We start from the raw sequence: 25,238 nt of genomic DNA, 5'->3' as shown, positions 1-25,238 counted from the left end.
AATATCAGTCATGGGTAAACAGTGATTAACGGTTTTTCACACCTTATCAAATTGCCTTTCAACTGTAAAAAAAAAATGTATATAATGTAGCATTGACCAAGAAACCTAGTTTGTGACTCCATGTTATCCAGTTCCAAACTAATCTAAGATTTCATCAAGGCAAGCATTCTGATAAAGTTTCATGAAGACTGGTCTGATATATTGCCAAAAAATATAGCCTCTAGAGTGTCCACAAGTTTTTTTTTAAGATTTGACACAGTGACCTCATTTTTGACCCCACATGACCTACTAGTTTCAAACTATTTCAAGATTTCTTCAAGCCAAACATAAGAAATTAGAGCAGATGTATTGCCTCTAGAGTGTTCCCAAGATTTCTGTAAGATATGACCTAGTGACCTAGTTTTTGAACCCATGTGACCAATTTCAAAACTCATGTAAGATTTCATTAAGGCAAACATTCTGACCAAATTTGAACCAAAACTGACTATTTAACAACAATATTTGGTTCGGGACACAATTTTTCAAAGATTTCACCTACTGACCTGGTTTCTGACCCCATGTGACCCAGTTTCAAACTATTCAACAATAATCAAGGAAAACAGTCTGAATAAGTTTCATGAATAATAGATTGCCTCTAGTGTGTTCCCAAGATTTGACCTATTGACCATGTTTTTGACCCTTATGACCCACTTTTAAAACACATTCGAAATTTAACCAAAGAGAACATTCTGACTTTGTTTGAACATAATCCGACCAATTATCACCATATAATAGTTTCGAACAAGATTTTTGAAAGATTGACCTAGTGACCTAATTTTTGATCACATGTTACTCAGTTTAAAACATGTCCAAGAGTTCATCAAGGAAAACATTCTAATCAAGTTTCATGAAAATTAAACCATACATAATGCCTCTAATGTGTTTCAATTTTTTTTCTAAGATTTGACCTAGTGACCTAGTTTTTGACCCCATGTGCCCCACTTTTACAAGCAGTCCATATTTCATCAAGAGATACATCATGACCAAGTATGAACATAATCCGACTAATCATTTCCATTCCGGACAAAAAAATTCTAAGATATGACCTAGTGACCTCATTTTCAACCATGTGACCAAGTTTTAACTACATGTAACTCCATGATTTCATCAAGGAAAACATTACGGTTGGACAACGCAAAAACAATACACCCCCTCCCGAAACCTTTGATTCGGCGGGGGAAAATAACCTAGCACTTTAAAATTAGTACCCTTTGCTCTGGTAAGACACGCCAAATATATTTTTAACATCAATTCCATGAGCTCAACATTCAAGGGCTTCCATTAAGAACTTAAAACTGAAAGTATGAGCTTCCTGTCCATCAATTTTGGAAAATTTACACTGAAATGTTGAAGTTTAAGTCGTGTTTCATAGAGTATTTCCCTAAAATTGCCATTCAATGTTCTTATACGTAGTTATGTTGACCTACATTCAAGATATTTGTAAATAGAAATCACGCTTTATATTTAAATTGCATGTTTTAAAAAACAGATGAAAAAATAAACAACTTTGCAGCTAAGTGTTTATTTAATATAGCATACTTATTAATTATATTTTTATAACTGTATAACCATGCATTTTCGCATTTCAAGTGTTCGGTATTTGTGCCTTCCATAGCACAAATTGATAGGTGATTAACTGTCCATAAGATTTTCGACATAAAATTGATTAGATCATGAACCTTTATGTGACAGATGTTGTCACATTAACCAAAGATGTTTCATACAAATTTTAACTTGCTACAACAAAAACTATTCTAGATAATTGTAAAAAAAATCAAAAAGTGTTCAGCTTTATGACTTTAGCCAGTATATTTTATTCAAGGTTATACAATTTACTTGTATTGTGTTACCGTAATTCACCTATAAAGAGTTCGGACACTCTAAATATTCGGACACCCATAATTATTTTCCAAAATAATTTATTTTGCATACCTAATTTTTGGACACCCAAAGGACATCAATCATAACTTTCACAGTTACCAAGTTTCACAGACGAAGATTATTGATTTTTATCTTTACAATGCCTGGCTAGATTATATCGTATACAACAGGGTGAGAAGTTAATTAGTTACTACCCATCCTAAACGATTTATTGCCTGTTGAAAAGGAAGTGTGATATATTTATTGGAGGATTAAAGAAACAACAAGGGATTAAGAAAACATAGACATGACATGTTTGTAAAACGATCTGCCAATAAACTTTCAAACTTGTACCTCACTTATAGACTGTAAGAATCAATAATCGTACAGTTATACATTAATCCTGCATAGCAATGTCCATGCTCTCCACGAGATCCTCGTGGGTATAACTGTAAGTTATGTGACGTCACACAGTGTGACTCTTTGATCTGAAGCCGATAGAATGTGTTTATTCAGTTCAATGCATGTATGAAATGGTGTTTTAATTAACTTGATGAAGGATTTACACTTATAAGCGTAATAAATAAGTTTATGACCATTGATTACTACGGATAAATTAATAAGTGGTAAAATGCAAACATGAAGAAAAAAGGCAGGTTAAACAAACATGTAAATAAAATGTAAAAATGGTCATTTTCTATGTATTCGGACAGCGAAAAAAATAATTAATTTAAGGTGTCCGAACTCTTAGGTGAATTACGGTACTTTCTTGGCATCATTGATTTCAGATGGTTGTATGTTTGTAAACAATATAAAGATATATGTATACTTTGCACACAATAAAATAATGATCCAAAATATGATTCCCTACCTTCCTAGCCTGTTTTTGTCAGCATGTTTCAGGAAGCACAACATTATTTTTAGCCTTATTAAATTATCAGTACAGTAAACTAGTCCACCTAAATGGCCGTCAACGAGTCTTTTGACGATTTGTTTAATATGGCAGACTCGTGACGTCCACCATCCCAGCAAAAAGTAGCAAGCTGTCCTTGCGCAGAGAATCCTCGCGACCACAATTTTAAATTATCTACGTTATAAATTCAAATTTCTACGAAAATATTATTGCCTACTATTAAACACATATTAAGTTATGTCAGTATGCCCAAAAATTATGTTAAGTTATCATAAAACACGTACAAGTGTCGATTGTTTATCAAGTATCCCGATATCGGTAAATCTGGGACAAATCTGACTGGTTGTGTACATGTATAACGGTATTCGTGACCCATAATATAGTAATGTGAAAATAACAACTCTAATGACCAATTTAATCCAGTTCAGATCACTGTCGGATAAAAATTGAACAACTTTGTCATTATTATTCAACATCAATGCATATTATTACAGTATATCATTTCGCACGTTGTTAAATGGTAGAGAGTTGTAGCATTACAGGGATACATAAGAAATGTCTAAATAATAAAGAGTATCCCTGATCGCTCATTATTGTAGCTATACAGTAAACCACAGAAATAACAGACACTAAATTAACTAAAACGGATAAAGACAGGTAAATAAACCTTCAGCCAGTATTTTGTAGAAGTAGATATTTTCAATAATTCTATTAAAAAAATATTAAAAAGTAGTCACCTGCATTTGGATCAAATGAAAGTCTTGTTAATGGCTTTGTAGAGGTAAATTTGTGAAGGTCTAGACATCTAACTACTCCAAGTCCTGTAATCATCGAAGCCAGCAACACACAATACCACGATAAATATGTCATTTTGAAAAGCTCTTCAGAATACAAATCCCAGTCATAACATATCTAAACATGCGATTACTTAAACTTTAAAGCTACCAGTAACAGTGTGATCAGATCATTCTGTTTATTTGAATTTTGACACTTTCAGATTTCAGTTCAGGTTAAAAACTACTGTGTTTGTCTGAGTCGATAACCTGGCAATAGGTATTTGTCTTGTTTCTATTATTTTGGATTCGGTAATGCAGGTAGCTGAGAAAAGAAAGTCGTTGTTGATGTTTGTTACTTCCGCATTTCAGTTAAAGAACCCCAAAGAAAATATTGCAACAAGGAAAGGGGCACACAACATGTTTTGGGATGTGTGTTTTTTATCCTGGTCAGATATGTTTGTGTAATGTAAAACATGGGACAGAGGTGAAACACATAGAATAGTTAGGCATTATTTAAATTTTAATTCTTAACATTCAATTCGAGGCGCAGCTAACAAGAAATTCGAGGCGAGCGAGTTCGAGTCAACGGTGATCGACTGTGATACACCAGTCAATTGTACCCCCAACCCCCGGGTATACTGGGGATAGCCAGTGAAATGGGCCGTGTTTTACCTTTCAGGTGGACCCGAAGTGCCGGGTGAATGTGGTGGTTTTGTCTTCGCGCAAAATATAGCGGGGGCATTTGGCGGGGATTGAATTGACCATCAGTTCGTCCCCGCAGGGCGGAGATTTTACCCGGGGTTGGCTGGACCGAAAGTCAAAGTCCCCGCTATTCCCCGAACCTGGGGGCGTGGTTACAATTGACTGGTGCATAATAAATACAGTTTGCGCGTACGTTTTTCTAAAAACGTTTAATGTTTAAAATAATAGTACATGCGCGTAGGAGTCGAGTTGGGCTGCGCCCGCATCCCCAATATTTTGGCTAGTAACGGCAATGGGGCCGCGAATATTTGATACCGATTTATTTAAACATCGTATTTCAAATAAAGCTACGCACATATACAGATTAATACCAGTCAGACACGATATTGAATATACAGGCCACCAATTCATGATTACACCATCTAGCTTATTGGCGTGTGAGTGGCGGGAAAACAGTCGGCATATTATTAAAGACGGGTTGTGGAAGACGGAGAGGCAATAAGACTATAATTATTTGTATTGTTTTTGATGTTTAGAAATCTCTAGTTGATTGTGATAATTGTATTTACTCGTTAAATCAGAATTGTCATAAAAAAAGCCGGCTATATGTATTAATTCAAACTCGTCACATTAATAAAAGTTTGACTTTAAACCTTTTAAATCAGCCTAAAAACGAAATATTTTCCAAAGATATATATTGGCACTAAAAAACTGAACACAGAACATTCAACTCGCAATGGTCCCAAAGAAACTCATGGTTTCACCATGAAGAGGTAAGTTGCACTAATTTTTTAACTTTCATACATTGTGAGACTGCGCGAAATGAATATTTAAAAGTAAATAAAAACTGGTGTATTAATAATTGCATAATAATGAATTATATGTCGCTGTTGCTCGTAATGTTATTTTCTCATGCTTGCAAGCTACATAACGCGCGTTCTGCTTTAGATCTACATGCAGAAAATACTGAAATAGAAAATACTAGTACAACATTTGTGCTTACAAACATGTCCGCAACCTGTGTATTACTAAGTATTCAGTTGTGCACTCCAATCTATAGCTAGAGTATATATAGATCTGAAGTTTTGGCATATGAGCACACATGCACAATTTCTGTTTCAACTAACATGAATATTCTGACAAGTTATGCTTCAGCTTCACAGGATAGTTTGACATCCATATGTTGTTCTGGCAAGGATGAAAAAAAAACTCAAAATAACTTATCAGTCAGTGCTAACTTATGACCCGTTCATATAGTTTGAACACTGATGCTAAAATACTGACTGATAAAAGTTTATTTTCTATAAAAGGGTAATCTTTAAATAATGAAAATAGGGGTAATTTGTATTAGCTGCTTAAGAATATTTGGAAATGATCCTTAGCTTATGATTTCACTGGCCATTTCGGATGGGAAGTTGTTTTTTTTCCAGATGATTTGGGGAGGAATCAGATCTATTCCGTTTGCTATTTGGAATTAACATATATTATTATTTTCCAATATCATTATTGTTGAACGGTTGGAATGAAAATCTGGTGACATTTGGCAATTTCCTGTATTTTTACAAGACTATGATGTTTATCTTTGAACTGAATTCCAGTTATTCCAATAGCTTCGGTTAAATTGGTGATAAATAAGTTCCTTTTATTTGCCACCAGCTTTTGATCAGAAACCAAATTTTCTGTGTTGTCTTTGAGTATCATTGAGTTATCCGATTTGTTTGAAAGTTTTTATGAAAGAAAATATTTAATTGTCGGCCAGAAGCCTTAAGATTTGGGTCCTCCACTAAACCGTTCTTGGAAATAAACAGCTACTGTATGGATTCTCTTTTGACCTTGGTTTTAAGATTTCTGAACTTTGTTTTGCTTGACCAGTTTGCCATGATCTTATTTCTGTTATAGGTGTTTCTTGCTTGACGAGCCTTGAAAATAAATTTACGGTACCCAGAGCACAGGTAAGGTGGTCTGAGATTACTTTTTAATAAGTGTGTGTCTGTAGCTGTTTTTCATAAAACATATAGGTTCAGAGATAATATTTTCTAAGTTAAAATGAGTTGTTGTTTTTTTAAGTACATGAATGTTCACCTTAAAATATAACCAAAAACGTATAAATGTTGACAATGAAGCCGGAGTTCTTCATCCACAGTCAGCAAGTAATAACTACGTTTTAGAGCCATGTTTTGGTTTTGGGCATAGGCACGCGCATACTTGTTGCGGACAACTCGAGTAGTTTAATTCGCCTTTGTAGGAGTTCTTTAAACTTCTTTATCGGAGTGACGTCATCCTTCAGCTCTTCGTAAATACCATCAGGTGACCTTACACGGTGTTTCTTCTTTTACATTATACGGTATCTAACCCAATGGAATTCTCGAATCTTGGGGATGTTTTGTCAGTTATAATATACAGGCTGATCGAGTTTCAATGGGGGATCTCAACATCTTTTAAATATAATGACGTTCCCCAACACAGATCTTCCATTTCAGCACCTGTCGCTGGCTGTGAGTATGGTTAATTTTTTTATTTATCCCAGCTTCTGGTTATAAACATAACAGATACTTGTGTCACTGGCTCTAATTGCAGGAGTGTATGAATCGTGAATGGCATGCGGATCTACATCACGTTGGAGGCAGTGTTAAATAAGTCAATACAAGATTCTGTTAAGTCCCTTTCTTTTGTTAATTTTAATAACCATTTACTTTGATTTCTTCCATGTAACATAAAGAGCATAGTCCTTAATTAGACGTAAGAGTGGTAAAGTGAATGCCTCATCACATATTGTTTAAAACCGTTGTCTGCTACCATGTAGCCCAAGCAAAATAGTGGTCTGTAACCGTAAAATTTACCTGTATTTTCTGTACTAATGGCGGACACTCAGGTAAACCGGAAATAAGATAACTTGGCGAACTTTATTTCATGTATTTAAACGATTGTCTACGACAAAAAGCAAGTATCGTTTACCGCTTTTACGATTTTTATCAATTGTAAGTTTTAATTTGATGTGATAATAGACCATTGTCACACCTTGAGCACACCTTGATCAATGTTTATTTTGTAATGAGTCACTAAAAGTTCAAAGAACCTGATCACTACATGATCTCAAAATGAAGCACTGTCCATCTGTCATTGTGACAATTTGATTTGTCCCAGCATATATATCAAATAATCATAGTACTGTAATCAGGTGATCATGAAGGTCCAATCTAAAAGAATCCGGGGAACTGGGCCCAATCAACAAGTTACCAGTTTGGCCTAGTCCATTTTGGCCTACTTTTGTTTTACTATTATGATTATAAAAATTCTCAAAATTTAATGTGATAAGTTTGTCTTCATGTCACAATCGATCCTATATGACATCGTTCCTAAAAATGTACATGTATATAGAATATTTAAAGACATTTTATTTTTCCTTTTTATGAGACTGACCAAAGACTGAAAAAGAATTATTAACTATACATTTTCCTTTGTTATCAACCACAATAATATAAAAAAAACTAATCCGCTTTCAGCTGCCTTTGAGTTGATGGGGTGATGTCAACTTAAATATAGTTTGATATATTTGTAAAAATCTGTCACAACAAAATTGTTTATTTTAATACTGAAGTTACATTTATTCAGCAAATATGTATTTTACATTACAAAGTATGTAAGATATAATATATGTTATAAAATGGTGTGTCTTGGCTTCAAAGTCATTGCTTGTTCTGAACTGCTTGAACACAGACCAGTCTTGTGTTGTGAACATGCTGTTGTTCAACCACTGCTATATTTAAGGAGTGACCAACACAATAACAACATCATCATCATCACGTTTCCATCCGCCGAAAACATTATAGAGCTGAGTTGACTGGACATCTTAAAATGAATACAAAGTCAAACCATTGTGCACATTAATGGTTTCCTCCATAACTTTTATATTGTAGATGTTTTGAGTTTTGGTCGTCTATACATAGTCATTGGTTACTGCCCTTTTGAATCCACATGATAACCCATGAAAACAATACGGCAGACTCCCCTTCACACTCTTATCTAAAGGAATCTTGATACAATTCCATAGTGTAACTCATCAGTCTTGTGTCTGAATCTCAGAAATAAATGCCCCACATATCTAAAAATGATTCCTTAAACCCTTTTAGAAACTTCAATTGTTTATTTATTTCATTATTCAAAGCTGCACATGCAAATTATTAAAAGTACCACAACAGACAAGTCAGAAGACTCCTGAATAAAATTGAAGCTATAAAATAATTAAACTTAAATGCAGAAAAGAAAGGGTTTGTATGGGCATAAAAATATTTGATTATTAATAGGATCATTGATCCAATAATTGATAGTAAAATTTGGTTTGATTAACAACATGCTGCCATGATTCTTGTGTGCACTGCTCAAAGAGTAACTTATAAGAAATTAAAACGGAATGTACATATTAAATTTTTCTCATCCTTTCTGTATTTCAGATGTCAAGATGATTGTGAGAGTGTTCCTGGTTTTACTGTGTGCTATGCACACGCATGCAGGTATATTGTTTTACTAATTTTTATGTTAGTTATGACCTTTACATATTTTTTCAAAACATGTTTTTGTAAGTCCTCCAGTTGTAACAGGCCTACTCTCTCTCTCTCTCTCTCTCTCTCTCTTGGCCTGTACATTTGTTAATATTTACAAATAAAGAAATAACTAGCAGGTTGAATTGAACCCCTCAATAATACTCTGTCTGGTAGCAAATGCTGTCAACCACAATTTCGTTAGCACCATTTAAAAATGCCGAACTTACAGTCTGTCTGTCGGTCGGTCGGTCTGTCGGTTTTCATGGTTTCCGGATGATAACTCATGAAAGGCTTGACAGATTTGAAAAAATTTTGGTACACAGGTGTAACATCAGAAGATACAGGTCAGGTTCGATATTGGGGCTGGTGGGGCCAAGGTCAAGGTCACTGTTACTAAAAATAGAAAAACGGTTTCCGGACGATAACTCATGAAAGGCTTGACAGATTTGAAAAAATTTTGGTACACAGGTGTAACATCAGAAGATAAGGTTAAGTTCGATATTGAGGCTGGTGGGGCCAAGGTCAAGGTCACTGTTACTAAAAATAGAAAAACGGTTTCTGGACGATAACTCATGAAAGGCTTGACAGATTTGAAAAAAATTTGGTACACAGGTGTAGCATCAGAAGATACAGGTCAAGTTAGATATTGGGGCTTGTGGGGTCAAGGTCACTGTTACTAAAAATAGAAAAATGGTTTCCGGACGATAACTCATGAAAGGCTTGACAGATTTGAACATTTTTAGGTACACAGGTGTAACATCAGAAGATACAGGTCAAGTTCGATATTGGGGCTGGTGGGGCCAAGGTCAAGGTCACTGTTACTAAAAATAGAAAAAAAACGGTTTCCGGACGATAACTCATGAAAGGCTTGACAGATTTGAAAAAAATTTGGTACACAGGTGTAACATCAGAAGATACAGGTCAAGTTCGATATTGGGGCCGGTGGGGCCAAGGTCAAGGTCACTGTTACTAAAAATAGAAAAACGGTTTCCGCATGATAACACATGAAAGGCTTGACAGATTTAAAATTTTTTTGGTAAACAGGTGTAACATCAGAAGATACAGGTCAAGTTCGATATTGGGGCTGGTGGGGCCAAGGCCAAGGTCACTGTTACTAAAAAAAGAAAAACGGTTTCTGGACGATAACTCATGAAAGGCTAAACGGATTTGAACAATTTTTGGTACACAGGTGTAACATCAGAAGATACTGATCAAGTTCGATATTGGGGCTGGTGGGGTCAAGGTCACTGTTACTAAAAATAGAAAAATGGTTTCCGGACGATAACTCATGAAAGGCTTGACAGATATGAACATTTTTTGGTACACAGGTGTAACATCAGAAGATACAGGTCAAGTTCGATATTGGGGCTGGTGGGGCCAAGGTCAAGGTCACTGTCACTAAAATAGAAAAATGGTTTCTGCTTCAATTTTCAACTTTAATTGGGCATGAGATATTGTGATGAAACTTGCTGTATAGGCAGCCTCTGTGAAGACAATGCTTGTGATTGAAAATGGGGCCAGTGGAGTAAAGGTTTTTGTGCACTGTTACGAAAATAGAAAAACGGTTTCCGGACAAACAATACATGCATGATAAAAGAAGATGCAATGTGCAGTAACCTTGGAGTTATGGCCTCTTTTCATAGGAATGGTTTGCCATTCCTGTGTCCAGGCGGCATTTGGGGGTATTCGTCACTCCTGTGACAGCTCTAGTTTATGCCAGGGGTCTGAGTACATAATAAAATAATTTCTGCTTCCAGGACAGTTCAATATTTGAATATTAATCGCCAGTAATTTAATCCTTATATCTGGTATATAGAATTTACTCTTTTTTCTAAATAAAGAGTATATTTGATATTTAGACTTAAAACAGCTGTTGATTTTTCTTTTTGCCACTCAAAGCCATTTTGATAAATTAATACATTGATTACAAGCAACTTGATGATTTAATGACATAATGATTGCTAGAACTTGTTGAAAATATATCTATCATTATAAACATTAACTTTATAAAACAATATATGCAAAATTGTTACATTAATAAAGTAATCCATCATTTTGTATATTCAATTACGCTGGCTTAAACTTTAATTAGCTCTGATGATGAACGTTAACAAAAGATGATATTTAATTATTTAAATGTTACATGACTTTAAACTGTCTTAACTTCATTTTTGATTTTACATTTCAGTCAACAGACCCCCTAATATGATTCAGCACCCCAAAGATAAAGACATCTTTTACAAGGCTGGGGAATCTGTGGTCATAACTTGTATAGCTGATGGCATACCGAAGCCCATGTAATGCAAATAATCATTGAACTATATAAGGACTTTTCTTTAGTTCCGTTCTTTTATCTACATTGCAACATTATCATTTACTGAATTCTGCTGCCTTTATACATGATTGTAGTAATTAGTTGATGTTTACAAAGTCATTTTAAAGAGTGTGTTAATATGGAAACTGTACAAAAAATACTGTAAAAATGAAGTTGTAAATTATTGAAAAAGAAGCTTTATGATGCCCTCCGGGGGAAAAAAGGGATATATAGTTTTGCAAATGTTGGTTGGTCAGTAGACCTGGTCTTGTCTGCACAATATGACAAAAATACTTTTTGAGGTCAGTTGTGCTAATTTTAAAATGCTTTACTTCACTTTAATAAAAAATCCTCCAACTATTAATTATCACTGCATTTTTTTCTGATATATCTTTTTGTATATTCAATTACGCCGGCTTAAACCAGGCTCTTCTCTGGATTGTTTGGTAGCGGGTCGAATGTATAGTGTGGCAATCGAATTTGATGAGACATTTTCAAATGATATTCAGATTGAGTAAACCAGCAATTATATACACACTACATCACCTAAATAATTTGCTCATTATCTGACATCGATGTTTGTAATATAGGCGTCTTCGATATCATTCTTTAACAAGTGTTAATTGTGCTTCATTATCACCTCAAGCCGATGCCCGAGTGCTATCGCAGTATGGTGTGAAAAATTATGAGATGATCAAGTTCGAAATAAGGATTAATAAAAAGGTGTGAAATACCAAATCGGGACCATAATTTTTACATCGAAATAGCGATTACCGTAAACACCTATCTAAATATTGCTCAAGTTTCTGACAAAGTGACGCTTGGTTGGCTTAATGTTTGACAATCATCTCTTGTTTACTTGAGGAACAAGCATTTATGATACAGAATCCAATTTTCATGTTTTTTCATTGTTCTGTGTTCCAGATATCGATGGAAAAGAAATAAGGAAGATTTCAACCCAAGTGGTAATGATAACAGAGTGGTGCAGATACCAAACCAGGGAACAATAGTGTTCAGCAGACCAGAATCCAAGGACGAAGGCATTTTCCAGTGCTTTGCTGACAATGGCTATGGGATTGTAGCATCAATTAAAGTTAACTTAAGGGAAGCAAAGCTTGAGAAATTTTCTTATGAGGAGCGAAAGGTACTGTTCTTTATTTGTGTAGCCTCTCGAAATTTTTTATCAGATGTGCCTGTAAATGAGAATGTTTAACCTTTGATGTGTAAAGCAGTACCAATTGAATTAAAATACGCAAACAATCCAGCTGTTTAAATGTTACAAAATATTACCAGCTGTAAAATAATAAGTTACCCTTATGCTCTTATTGGTTTATCATATAGCATTTAAACATCGTTAATCTGAAATCCGGGACCCAGATTAAAATTTCGAATTTTTTTTTTTCGAATTAACAATTTTTAGAAAATGACAGCATTCGCAAATTATAGATGACGCAAACTATTATGTCATGAAGATTGCAATGTCGGTTACACGCTACCAACAGATTACATTTCATTCAGTTTTTCGGCGCCGCTAAACATCCTTTCATTACCAAACCAGATATCCTCCCAGGTTGGTTACCAGGCTCTTCTCTGGATTGTTTGGTAGCGGGTAGAATGAATAGTGTAGCAATCAAATTTGATGAGACATTTTCAAATGACATTCAGATTGAGTAAACCAGCAATTACATACACACTACATCACCCAAATAATTTGCTCATTATCTGACATCGATGTTTGTAATATAGGCGTGTTCAATGTCATTCTTTAACAAGCGTTAATTGTGCTTCATGATCACCTCAAGCCGATGCCCGAGTGCTATCGCAGTATGGTGTGAAAAATTATGAGATGATCGAGTTCGAAATAAGGATTGATAAAAAGGTGTGAAATACCAAATCGGGACCGTAATTTTTAAATAGAAATAGCGATTATTTCGAAATAATGAATCAGATTATTGAATAAAAATTTAGTTAAAAGAAGAAGGAATGAAATTGGGACCGAAAAATAATTTCAAAATATTGATAATCTAGGATAAACGGTGTTCAGAATAGCGTTGTTTAAATGTAATCATCACTCACTGTATTGAAAATATCAGTTTTGATATTTTCACTGCTGTTTTGAATTTTGGTTCCCATGTTGCTTCATACAAAAAGAAATATGGTGTTCACAATGCTGTGTTGATTGTTTTTAAAATGATGTCACAATGTGATTTTTTTTCATGAGATTTTCCAAGTAAGGAATTATAATTGCTTTCGAGTGTGATCAATCAGTGATATAAAATTTGATCTTACACTAAAATTAAACAGATATCCTTTATATTACACTCCAATAACATTAAAACCGAGACATTTTGACAAAGTTCTGCAATTTGTAAATAAGATAATGCACGATAAGACTGTCATTATTCGTAAATTAATTTTAATCTGCAGGAAATTTTGTTAGGATGACCACATTAATTATACTGCCTTACTGCCTTAAAGATTGTACATAGGAAGGCATTGCTGTCTCACAATGTGCTCATCCATGTCTTCAGGAGCACTATGAGCTGTGGGGGAACCCTCTCACCCTGCCATGTACCCCGCCCCAGAGCTACCCCTCGGCTGATGTATATTGGGTCATTAAGGAGCAAAACGGCAGGTGGCAGGCCATTAACTTTAACAAACGCATCAGCATGGACCTGGAAGGTGAAGATTTTTAAACCTCTAGCACTTGGCCAGGTAGCCAGAAAAAGTTCTAATACAATAGTTATTTCCCTTTCAGCAGAGTCACTACTACCGCCATGCATATAACATGATGATGATCAAAGTCATGTGATCAGGTAGATCAGGATCAGAATAAAACAAAACACTATTAATTCTTCATTTTAGCTTGACTGTTAAGAATAAGGAAGCTTTACTGCTCATTCCGTTGTGGGCTTCTGGTTAAGGTTTTACGGCAAGCTGACACTTTCACTTATAACTCCAATACCCTTCATTCAATTCACTTAATACTTCACACAGTTGTTCTGGACAATCATTCAATAAGGTTACATAACTCTATATTATCTTTAATACAAAATATGGCCCGTGATTGACTAAGAAACTTATCTTAACATTTTAGGGCAAGTTAAGATATCTACTAATAACTTCTATACCCTTCATTAAATTGACTTAATACTTCATACAATTATTGAGGAACATCTTACAATTAGGTTGCATAACACAAGTTCATCCTATATACAAATTATCATCCCTGATTGACTAAAGCTAGTTAAAGTTTAGGGGCACATTGCAGCATAACACTTTGAACCCACCAAGTGTTCAACTCAACTCAACTCAACTTTGTATACAAAGACACTGTTTCCCAATTCCATGTTTTTATTCAGTGATTACAACATACATGATTGGAGTAAGACTTAACAGACGCGATCTGGCTAACTCCAGCTCACCTCAAAAAACTACCGGTAACTACCTAGCCAATGTCCAAAACTCAACTACTAACACAGAGAAATGTTCCTTATATATAACAAGATTGTGGGGCAAAATCATTTCAACTAAGCTACCCAAGCCCACATTCACTTGTAATTAGGCCAAAAAAAATATACCTGTGTTTCCGGTAACATGGCGAAAAAAAATACGGTCGGATCGGGATTTTTTTTTTTTTTTCGATTTCATGCAAAATTCTATTGCATCATATCAATTATATTATATCGAAGCTTTCAATGAGTAACAGAAAGTCAGAAAAAAACAGCATTGTTCAATGTCTGAAATCATTTCCTTGCCTTCGAAAACCATATTTTCCCGCCAATTTTGCCGATGATTTTTTTCTTGTAAATTGTTTAAGCTCTCTTATATGGAGATAGGTTAATAATAGAACAAGTAAACGCGGATATTTATTTTACGTATCTTATTTAATTATTTACAATTTATCATAATTCTCGTAGCAATCAAAGTTTCATTCATTAACGTAGTGAATTAAAACATTTTGGTCATTGTTTTAAGATTCCCAGACGACGATTATTGATTATTACATTTTTTCGATCGTATGGTATTTTCTTACCAGCCTAGACGAAATCCTGGCAATCAAATGGTATCATACGGTATCCAATCGACCAATTTTAATACAAACCATAGCTACGCGCCTGTGATCTTATTACCGCTTGTGCTATGACGACACAAATGGTACCTTTTGATCTGCAGCCGACACATTCCTATACATGTGTTGTTATAACTTTCGCAGGTTTTTGTTTGGATTTCAGTTGATGGGACTTAAATTATTCGAAATAAATAAACATTAATAATAACTGCGGATACATTAATGTAACGATTAATGTAATGTGAACCTCGCAGTTAAGCCTGCATGAATTCGCAGAGCCTAATCGTAAGAAGCCTGCATGATATATGCAAAGCCTAATGTAAAAATGTAAGTTCTATTTTGGACGTGGATAAATAACAACGCGAACTATATCCTAAATATTTTCATTATAAAGACAGCAAAATGCGTCTCCTGTGATCAACCACGTGTTTGGACCATAAACATGCGTTTGCCAATTTGAAGATATCGGACAGGGATCGCCAAACTCCGCCATTTTGTTTCCCTGTTGACAAAGCGTCTCGGTAATACATAATCAGGAATGAAAATTTATATTCCGAGAACAGAGACAGTCAAACAACGAAAATAACGACGATATATTTAATTTATGAATTTTTTACTTTTATGCCTAAAAAAGCTAATTATTTCAAAAAAGTAACAATAACGTTCTCATTACCTTACAGCATCGTGTCCGATTAAAATTTAAGGGCAAATTGGGATTTTCACTAATTGCTTCTATACCCTTCATTCAATTGACTTAATACTTCACTCAGCTGTTTACCGGCTTCACACAATAAGGTTACATAACTGTATATAAACCCTAAATTCAAATTGTGGCCCTTTATAGACTTGTTTTTTTTACTTTGGACAGGCACATTTTTTTATTTTTAACCAGGTTTTTACAAAGTGAAACCTGTTTATTAGAATGTCATAGCATTTTTGGGGGGTGGGCTGGGAGGAGGGCGGCATCAATCTCAGTTATGGTATCAAATAACTTTAGTAAGATCTGATGCTAGTGACCGAACTTGGTATACAGGAAGAGTTAATGGAGACCTTAAATGGGAGTGCATTTGGGGCCCCTAGGATCAAGGTCAAGGTCACTGCTACAAAAATAGAAAAATGGTTGGTACTGAATAACTTTAGAGTTGAGATATTGTGACCATACTTGGGAAACATACTTGGTAAATAGGAAAAGTTTATAGATACCTTTCATGGTATTCCGTTTGGGGCCCGAAGAGTTATGGTCAAGGTCAAGGTCACCTTCACTAAAAATAGAAAAATGGTTAGTACTGAATAAATTTAGTAAGAGTGGACATATTGTTACTAAACTTGGAAGATTTTATGGAGACTTTTCATCGGATTGCACTTGGAGCCCCTAGGGTCAATGTCACTATAACTAAAAAAATAGAAAAATGTTAGGTTCTGAATAATTTTAGTAAGGATTGACAAATTGCGACCAAATTTGGTATACAGGGAGAATTTAAGGAGACCTTTCATGGCATTGCGTTTTGAGCCCCTAGGGTCAAGGTCACTTTTACGAAAAATAGATGACCGTTTGGTACTGAATAACTTAGGCTAGGGTTGACATTTTGTGACTAAACTTGGTATGTAGGAAGAGTTTATGGAGGACTTCCATTAGGCTACATTTGGTGCTCCTAGGGTCAAGGTCAAGGACACTGTTAACATATAAAAACAAAAAGCTGAATCTCGCATGAAGGCTAAAGTTCTTCTGTCAATCATTGAAAACCATGTATCATCACACTGTGGCTTTTCTTGTTTACTTTTCAATTTTATTTTTTTCTTTATTGCTTTTGACAGGGACATTGTACATCATTATTGAATTCATTTCCAAGACAAAGTGCGATAGTCAAGCACACTGTCCCTCCTCAGCTCTTGTTAACATTTAAATTATACTTAATTACAAAGATCAATTTAATAAATACTAAAAACAAAGTGCATGCCTAACTGGAAACAGTTTATTAAATTATGCCACAATAATGCAGGAAAAGATCAATCACTATAAATCACTTTTAAACATAGAATTGAAACACTAATGACAACAATTCAGATAATATATCATAAATTAACACTTTCTCATAAATTAACACTTTCTTAAAGGTTGTTTCAAGTTTTTCTGGTCCTACTTACACAATACAAATAATAACAATTTCAATTTTCATGTATATTGTTATGCGATGATTCGCGATACGAACATATTCAAAGATGTTGCATTCATGGGATAATAATTGCAATTTCCGAAAGCCAGTTCATTTAAGGAATGGAAATTGAGGTGTAAATATAACAATGTGATAATCTAAAATTTAATGTTTATCATCTAATTGCTGATTCATGAGATCTGTTTAATAAATGAAGGGCTTACTATAGAAAGTATAAAATTATACAACTTTTCTTTTCAGGACGACTGCGCTTCACCAATGTTGAAAAGTCTGATGAACTAAATGGCAGGGCGTACTCCTGCATGGCACTTAATTACTTCATGCGAGACAATGCCATAGGCCCAGAGCATACCATTAAAGTTGTAGGATGTAAGTAACATTTTAGGATTGATTGCATTTTCCTTGCTTTTATGCTGTATGAACACAGCAGGGCAAGCGAGCAAATTCCATGAGTACAGGAGCTGTTCTGGTCACTTGCTTGCTTGCCCTACTGTTTTCATACAGTATAAATGCAAGAAAAAATGTGATAAATACTTATGTTTACCTTTTTAAAAAAACAACATTAATTACGATTAAGAATAAGAATACTTCTGCAATTGAGTACTTGTTCTTAAAGAAGTGAAACCGACAACATACGTTTGTGTAAAAGAATAGAAGATTTTAGTACATCGTATATCATTGGTTAAATGAAGTAGTAAGCACTTATCCAAACGAAGGGCAATATTGATATTAACATTGTGATATTATAACTCCTTGCATGTTATACAATGTGAATGTCAAGTGTTTTTTATACAAAGGACTTGGCAAATGTAAATATTAAGGCTTAATAGATGTTTGAAACTTACATGTTTATGTTTTCTTTCAGTAATAACTACAAGTTAATCCTTTACATATAAAACATATATATAATATAAAACAAGAATTTACATTCAACTTTTGTATGTGTACATGTATTTATTTCATAAACAGTTTTTAGACAACAATGTTACAAAAGGAAGCTGTTATACTTGCAAGTATGGAACAGTTACTATTAAGTCAATAGATTGTAGTAATGACAGTTTTTCTGCCCTATTAAAGCCACCCCACAGAAGAGGCCAGCCTATGAGCTGTGGACATCACCCAGTGACCAGTTCTTTGTGAAGGGAAATACACTAAGACTCAAGTGCATATTTGCTGGAAAGTAAGTACCAGTACATGCAATGAAGTATACCTCAAGTATGTGTTACATTAAATTTTATACCATCGAAAAGAGTTCATGTTCATGTAAAATTTGAATTTTGGAAAGTGTTTTGAAAATTGTTAGCTTGACTGAAAGTCGATTAATGAAATGAAAATAGTCGTTTAAAAAAAAAATGAATTGAATTTAGAAATGTTAAAACTTCTAGCCAACCAATCAATTGTCTACCGTAGCCCTACCCCAGAGGTGTACTGGTCAAAGATTAATGGTGGTTTCCCAGATCGCATGGTTCTGAAAAGTTTTGGCCAGGAACTTGAGATAACTGACCTTGAACTCTCCGATGGCGGTCAGTACGAGTGTACTGGACTTAACGCCGAGTCCCAGCAGAGGGCTACCAAGGCTTTTGATGTCAGAATTGAATGTAAGTATTCTTGTATGAAATAGGCCTCATTTATTAGTAATCACAACTGACCATTTAATCTAATACTACATTAAAAATGATTTGGTGCTTTATAATGGTTTTCTTTACCTGATGCAAGAATTGAAAACAGTAAAAAGTGCTTCAACCTGAGTTAGTCTCATGTAGTTGAAGAAACACCTGATGAATATTGTGTCAATTTAATATTTTGCTGCTTAAATCCATTATGTATAATGTAACTTTGTTTCCTATCACTTTAGCTGCCCCAGAATGGGTAGATGAGCCATTTAACCAGGAAATGAGCACAAATGAGAAAGTGACATTCATCTGCAGGGCAAAGGCCGAACCTGAGCCAAACTATGACTGGTACATTAATGGTGTTCCGCTTGACTCCACCAGTAAGTTACTATATATCTCTGTCAAAATATGACTGGTACATTTAAAGCTGCACTCTCACAGATATACCGTTTTTACAACTTTTTTATTTTTTGTCTTGCAAAGAGCAAATTTTTGCGGTAATATCTGCAAACCAATGATAAAAGATTGCTGACAAAAGATCAGATCGCAGATTTTCATATTTCCGTTCGAAATTAATGTTTTATGGCTAAAACCGTTACTAACGGTTTAATAAAAATGCATACAACATCAATTTTTGATCTTAAATATTAAAATCTGCAATCTATTTTTTGTCAGCAGTCTTATAGCACTGGTTTCCATACATTTTCGCAAAAATACATTATTACCAACACATTCTGACAGCATATACTTGCCATATTTGCAGTTTAAATTCTTGAGGAAGATGACTGACAGTTCTAGGCACTTACTTTCATAGGTGTTTAAGTATGCACATTTCAGAGTTTAATTTACATTATCCAGCTGATGGGCAGGAATCAGTGAGAGATCCCCGTATCTACCGGAACCCCCGCTTCCACAAGTCACGTAACAACATCACTTTGACGGGGCTGACCCTAGAAGACCACATGAACATTCAGTGTAATTGCAGCAACAAACATGGATATGTCTGGGCAGATGTCTACCTTAATGTATTAGGTACATACGATGTTTACAAATTAATGTATATCATTTAAGGCTCTACATCATTTATGGGTAAGGTTTCAAAGGCCTCCAATTTGATCAGTTTTTCAAGAGACTTACATGCAAAATTTGAAGGACTCTTAATGTCCAATTGGTGGGTGTGTAAGTTTTTTTATACTCACACTCGGGCAAGGCCCTATCTGAAAGTGCTCCAATAAGGTTGTTAAGTCATATTAGGTTTTTGGAGCCTAGTTTACAGACAGATTGTAACCCTGGTTGGAGCTTCCCTGGTTCTATAACGTGCACCAGTGTATAGCGCTATCACATGGTTCCCACATAGAACGTCCCTCCCGGAAAACGAGTAGTATTGTTTAGTTGTGTGGCGGGGAATGGAACATGCAACCCCTGGATTGACAGCCAAACCACTTATCCGCCACATGTTACAATTGTAAGGTTAATTTGTGTCTTATACCATAGCTATATTCTAGATTTTTTTGACAATGTGAGACAGTACTCTGAAGAGCAGTTTTTCAATATTTCAATAAATGTTAAATATTTTTACAAAACTGTTGTATCTATGTAATCCTTAAACAATAACCAAGCCTGTGCAAGTTAGTGAATAATCCTACTGGAATAATTGTGATCAGCATTATAAGAGAACCCTCTTAGTATCTAATAAGTTTGTTAAAGTTTTACATTTCAGACAGTCCTAAAATGCCATCCTTTTGTCCTTAAGTGGTCATCCTTATGAAAAATGCTGTTAACCCGTTGATAATTATCAACAGATCTTCCATGGTAATGACGAACAAAAAAGAATATATGAGTAAGCTATAAATATTGCTTCTGTATCTCTTCCAGAGGAGGCCCCAACCATCATGGTACCCCCACCGCCTACCCTCAAAGTGGCCGAGGCTCAATCAGTGACTATCACGTGTGTGGTGACAGGCAAGCCAGACCCCATCATTACCTGGTACCGCGACCAAAACCTCATCACAGGCGGGAGGTTTAAGATCTTGCCCACTGGTAATCTACATATACAGGTATATTTATGTTATGATACTAAAAAATAAGAGATTAAGGTGATCAAGTGAAATGTTGGTAAACCACCCTGATTTAGGTAATCATTACTGTTACTCTGATGGAGAGATCATGTACTAGTCACATGATAACTTGGACAAACAAATGTATGTTGACTTGGATTTGATATATTATTTTGTTAAATAAAGGAGGTAATTATTAAGGGTGTAACTAATCTTTTAAGCTTCATATCAATGAATGGAGAGGAATATTGATATAAGCTAGAAGTTGGCTATCTTCAACTCGAGTCAAATCTCGATCCCAGACTCAACTCTTTTAATCAAATTTCAGCATCATATGATTCAAATGTATAAATGTTTTACTCTTTTTAAAATCGCATTCTCTCATTCATTATGTTCATTAAAATATTTGGTCAATATTTTATAGAAAAAAAAATTGAGAGCAAAAATTGTACCTATCAGAGTCAAATTTAGTATTTTTGAGTTTTACTCAAGTACATTTTGTGCTGTAGAATTTTTTTTTTTAGAATATTGAACAGTAATGTTAACATACTGCATGTAAGAATGTGCTTTTGAAAATAGTATTTTTAGCTCGACTATTAGAAGAATATGGAGAGCTATATTACTCACCCAAGCATCGGCGTCGGTGTCACACCTTGGTTAAGGTTTTGCATGAAAGCACACTTAGGTTAATATCTCAGCAACTACTTGAGGTATTGTATTGAGACTTTATTCAGTGGTACTCAACTATCCAACCTACTTAATTTACCAAGTTAGATAACTCTAATTTGCATTTAATGCAAATAATATGCCTTTATTATTCAACTTAGAAATTCTGGTTAAGGTTTTGCGTGCAAGCACTCATAGGTTAATATCTCAGCAAATACATAAGGTATTGCATTGAGACTTTATACAGTGGCACTCAACCATCCAACCTACTTAATTTACCAAGTTAGATTACTCTAATTTGCATTTAATGCAAATAATAGGCCTTTATTATTCGACTTATAAATTCTGGTTAAGGTTTTGCGTGCAAGCACACATAGGTTAATATCTCAGAGGTATTGCATTGAGACTTGATACAATGGTACTCAACCATCCAACCTAACTAATTAACCAAGTTAGATAACTCTTGTTTTTATTAATTGCAAATAATTGCCCTTTATTATTCAACTTAGAAATTATGGTTAAGGTTTTGCATGCAAGCACACATAGGTTAATATCTCAGCAACTACTTGAGGTATTGCATTGAGACTTTATACAGTGGCACTCAACCATCCAACCTACTTAATTCACCAAGTTAGATAACTCTAGTTTGCATTAAATTCAAATAATGGCCCCTTATTTAGACATAGAAATTCTGGTTAAAGTTTTGCTTGTTACCACTTTTAAGTCAATACCTCAGCGAATACATCATGTATTGCATTGAAACTTTACACACATGCTCCCAACCATTAAACCATCTTCTTTAATCAAGTAAGATAACTCTATTTTTCATATTATATAATTTTTGCCCCTTTATTATGCAACTTAGAAATTCTGGTTAAGGTCTTGCATGTTAGCATACATACGATAATATCTCAGCAACTATTTGATGTATTGCACTGAGACTTTATACAATGGTATTCAACCACCCAACGTAATTGAATAACCAAGTTAGATAACTGTATTTTGCAAATAATGACCCTTTATTATTAGACTAAAAAAATCTGATTAAAATGTTCCATGTTACCACATTTATGTTGATATCTCAGCACATCATGTATTGCATTGAAATCTAAGCTAACAGTGATCCATGCATGTTTCGCCAAAACTTTTCAATCCTTACACTGAAAAGCGGCGGAATAGTCCAGCGCGCTGTCTGTTACAGCTCTTGTTTAATAATGTCATACTGTTATGTGGAAAAATGAGTTGATACTGAGATTGAGATATGACTTAAGTATTTTCGTGATATTGGGGCCAGGACTTTTCAGTGAAAGTTGGAAAGAGGCCTGGCATGTTCATTCTGGGAAATTTTAATGATAAACACCACAAATTGGGTAAATTTAACAGTGTTTCGCTTCAACACTTCAAGCTCATTTTTAAAATTAATGAAAGATGGACATACAAATAAAACCAAACAAAAATATTATGACATCAGAACATACAATGATTCCATGATTTAATTTTTATATTTTTTTATTAATTATTTTTTTGGAAATAAGTGTCTATAAATTGAGAAAAATTATCCTTTTTTCAATTGGGAAATAGAGCTGCAACAATTCACTTTAAGCTTGATTTGATTCCAATATCAAACATGTCGATTTGATTAATTTCATGTTTTACTTATTGCTGCTATTTAATATTAAGTTGCATATTTAAACATTGTTTAATCATTGCAATTATAAAAAACAAGGACAATGTTTCATTAAGAACAAATTTTAATTAACAACTTTCTGTTTACAAAGTTGAATAATAAAAAACAACAACACCCACTAACAACAGAAACAATTTGTTGATAAAATTTAAATAAATAACAAAACATGACACGGTTTTGTTATTAGCTGGACTATTCGAAGAATAAGGAGAGCTATCCTAGTCACCCGAGCGTTGGCGTCGGCGTCGGCGTAACCACTTATGTTAAAGTTTTTGTAAGAGTTTTTGTACCACCTCAAATATTTTCAAAGTCCATTGACATATGGCTTTGAAACTTTGCACACAGTCTTGTTCACCATCATGCCCCCAACCTGTACACAGGATGAGGTAACTCTATCAAGCATTTTGACAAAATTATGCCCCTTTTTCTACTTAGAATTTACGTTTAAGTTTGCGTACCACCTCAAATAGTTTCAAAGTCCATTCACATATGGCTTTGAAACTTTGCACACTTGTTCACCATCATGCACCCAACCTGTATATAGGAGGAGGTAACTCTATCAAGCATTTTGACAAAATTATGCCTCTTTTTCTTCTTAGAATTTACGTTAAAGTTTGCGTAACACCTCAAATATTTTCAAAGTCCATTGACATATGGCTTTGAAACTTTGCACACTTGTTCACCATCATGCCCCCAACCCGTACACAGGAGGAGGTAACTCAAGCATTTTGACAAAATAATGCCCCTTTTTCGACTTTTAATTTACGTTAAAGTTTGCGTACCACCTCTAATATTTTCAAATTCCATTGACATCTGGCTTTGAAACTTTGCCCGCTTGTTCACCATCATGCCCCCAACTTGTACACATGAGGAGGTAACTGTATCAAGCAATTTGACAAAATTATGCCCCTTTTTCAACTTAAAATTTACGTTAAGATTTGCGTACCACCTGGAATATTTCCCAATTCAATTTATGTAAATATCTTAGCACATCGTGTATTGCATTGAAATCTAATCCAACAGTGATCCATGCATGTTTAGCCAAAACTTTTCAATCCATACACCGAAAAGCGGCGGAATAGTTGAGCGCACTGTCTCTGTGACAGCTCTTGTTCATTTAAATGTTATTAACAGATGGTTTCTGTTATAAATGTGTGGTGTATTTCTGTACATGTCGAATTTGACAGACTTTTGGACACACAGAGGTAGTGTTTCCTTTTCAAATGCTGCATGAGATAAGTCGAGTTGCCAGTTATCTAACTTGGATAATTAAAGTCATCAAGATAAATTTTACAAGTTGCTTTTTGTATCAATCCCTCGCTGAACTCGAAATGTGCCCACTCTCTTGATTTTTAGTTTTTTAGCTCTACTGGCCAGAGGCCAGAAGAGCTTATGCGATGTAATGTGTACGTAGTATGTGCATCCGTGCGGTTGTGCGTTCGTGTGTCTGTAAACAATTGGTTGTGAACACGATACAGTCTTCAGTTTTGATTGTATCTCAATGAAACTTGTACAGTATCTAGATATCCATTAGAGCTCGGTTCCTTTCGAAAACCAGCCAGATCCGCCCATTTTTGCAATTTGCAAGTCTAGGATTTTGAGAGACAATTTGCTTTTTGCTTCTGCAGTTGATTTTGTGAATTACTCTGCCTTGTTCTTGTTGAAAGCCCAAAGGCCATTTTTTAGCTTTAAGTTCTGTAGTTTGCGCATTCATCTTAACAAAATTGGTTGTGAATGTTTAAGTTATGCACCTGGTGTCATTACTGGCCACACCCAGGGTTCACAGGTTTGGTAAACATAAATCTGGAAAGGTTTGAAAATCTT

General features: G+C 34.7%; 2 protein-coding genes across 5 annotated transcripts in view; one reads left to right on the top strand and one right to left on the bottom strand.

Moving 5' to 3' along the window:
* The window catches only part of LOC128217379 (hepatocyte growth factor receptor-like), a 43,046-nt gene extending 39,095 nt beyond the window's left edge, over positions 1-3,951 (bottom strand). For both annotated transcript variants that reach the window (XM_052924506.1, XM_052924507.1), the window contains exon 1: positions 3,550-3,951. In XM_052924506.1, coding sequence (XP_052780466.1) covers positions 3,550-3,682 — 133 coding nt within the window. In that variant the 5' untranslated portion in view covers positions 3,683-3,951. The remainder of the gene's footprint in view (positions 1-3,549) is intronic.
* Positions 3,952-7,110: 3,159 nt separating this feature from the next.
* LOC128218473 (neuroglian-like) overlaps positions 7,111-25,238 on the top strand; it is a 37,934-nt gene continuing 19,806 nt past the window's right edge. Inside the window, exons 1-11 of one of the 3 annotated variants that reach the window (XM_052926144.1) lie at positions 7,111-7,162; positions 8,742-8,801; positions 11,020-11,128; positions 12,070-12,289; positions 13,677-13,827; positions 17,632-17,760; positions 18,469-18,571; positions 18,802-18,989; positions 19,247-19,384; positions 19,863-20,036; positions 20,880-21,061. In XM_052926144.1, the coding sequence (XP_052782104.1) occupies positions 8,750-8,801; positions 11,020-11,128; positions 12,070-12,289; positions 13,677-13,827; positions 17,632-17,760; positions 18,469-18,571; positions 18,802-18,989; positions 19,247-19,384; positions 19,863-20,036; positions 20,880-21,061 (1,446 nt within the window). In that variant the 5' untranslated portion in view covers positions 7,111-7,162; positions 8,742-8,749. The other 2 variants (XM_052926143.1, XM_052926145.1) reach the window with 2 other exon arrangements.

This window comes from Mya arenaria, chromosome 14 (genome assembly GCF_026914265.1).
Source record: "Mya arenaria isolate MELC-2E11 chromosome 14, ASM2691426v1".
Lineage (NCBI taxonomy): Eukaryota > Metazoa > Mollusca > Bivalvia > Myida > Myidae > Mya > Mya arenaria.
Note: the sequence above shows the minus strand (reverse complement) of the source record. Positions and strands in the feature narration are given on the sequence as shown.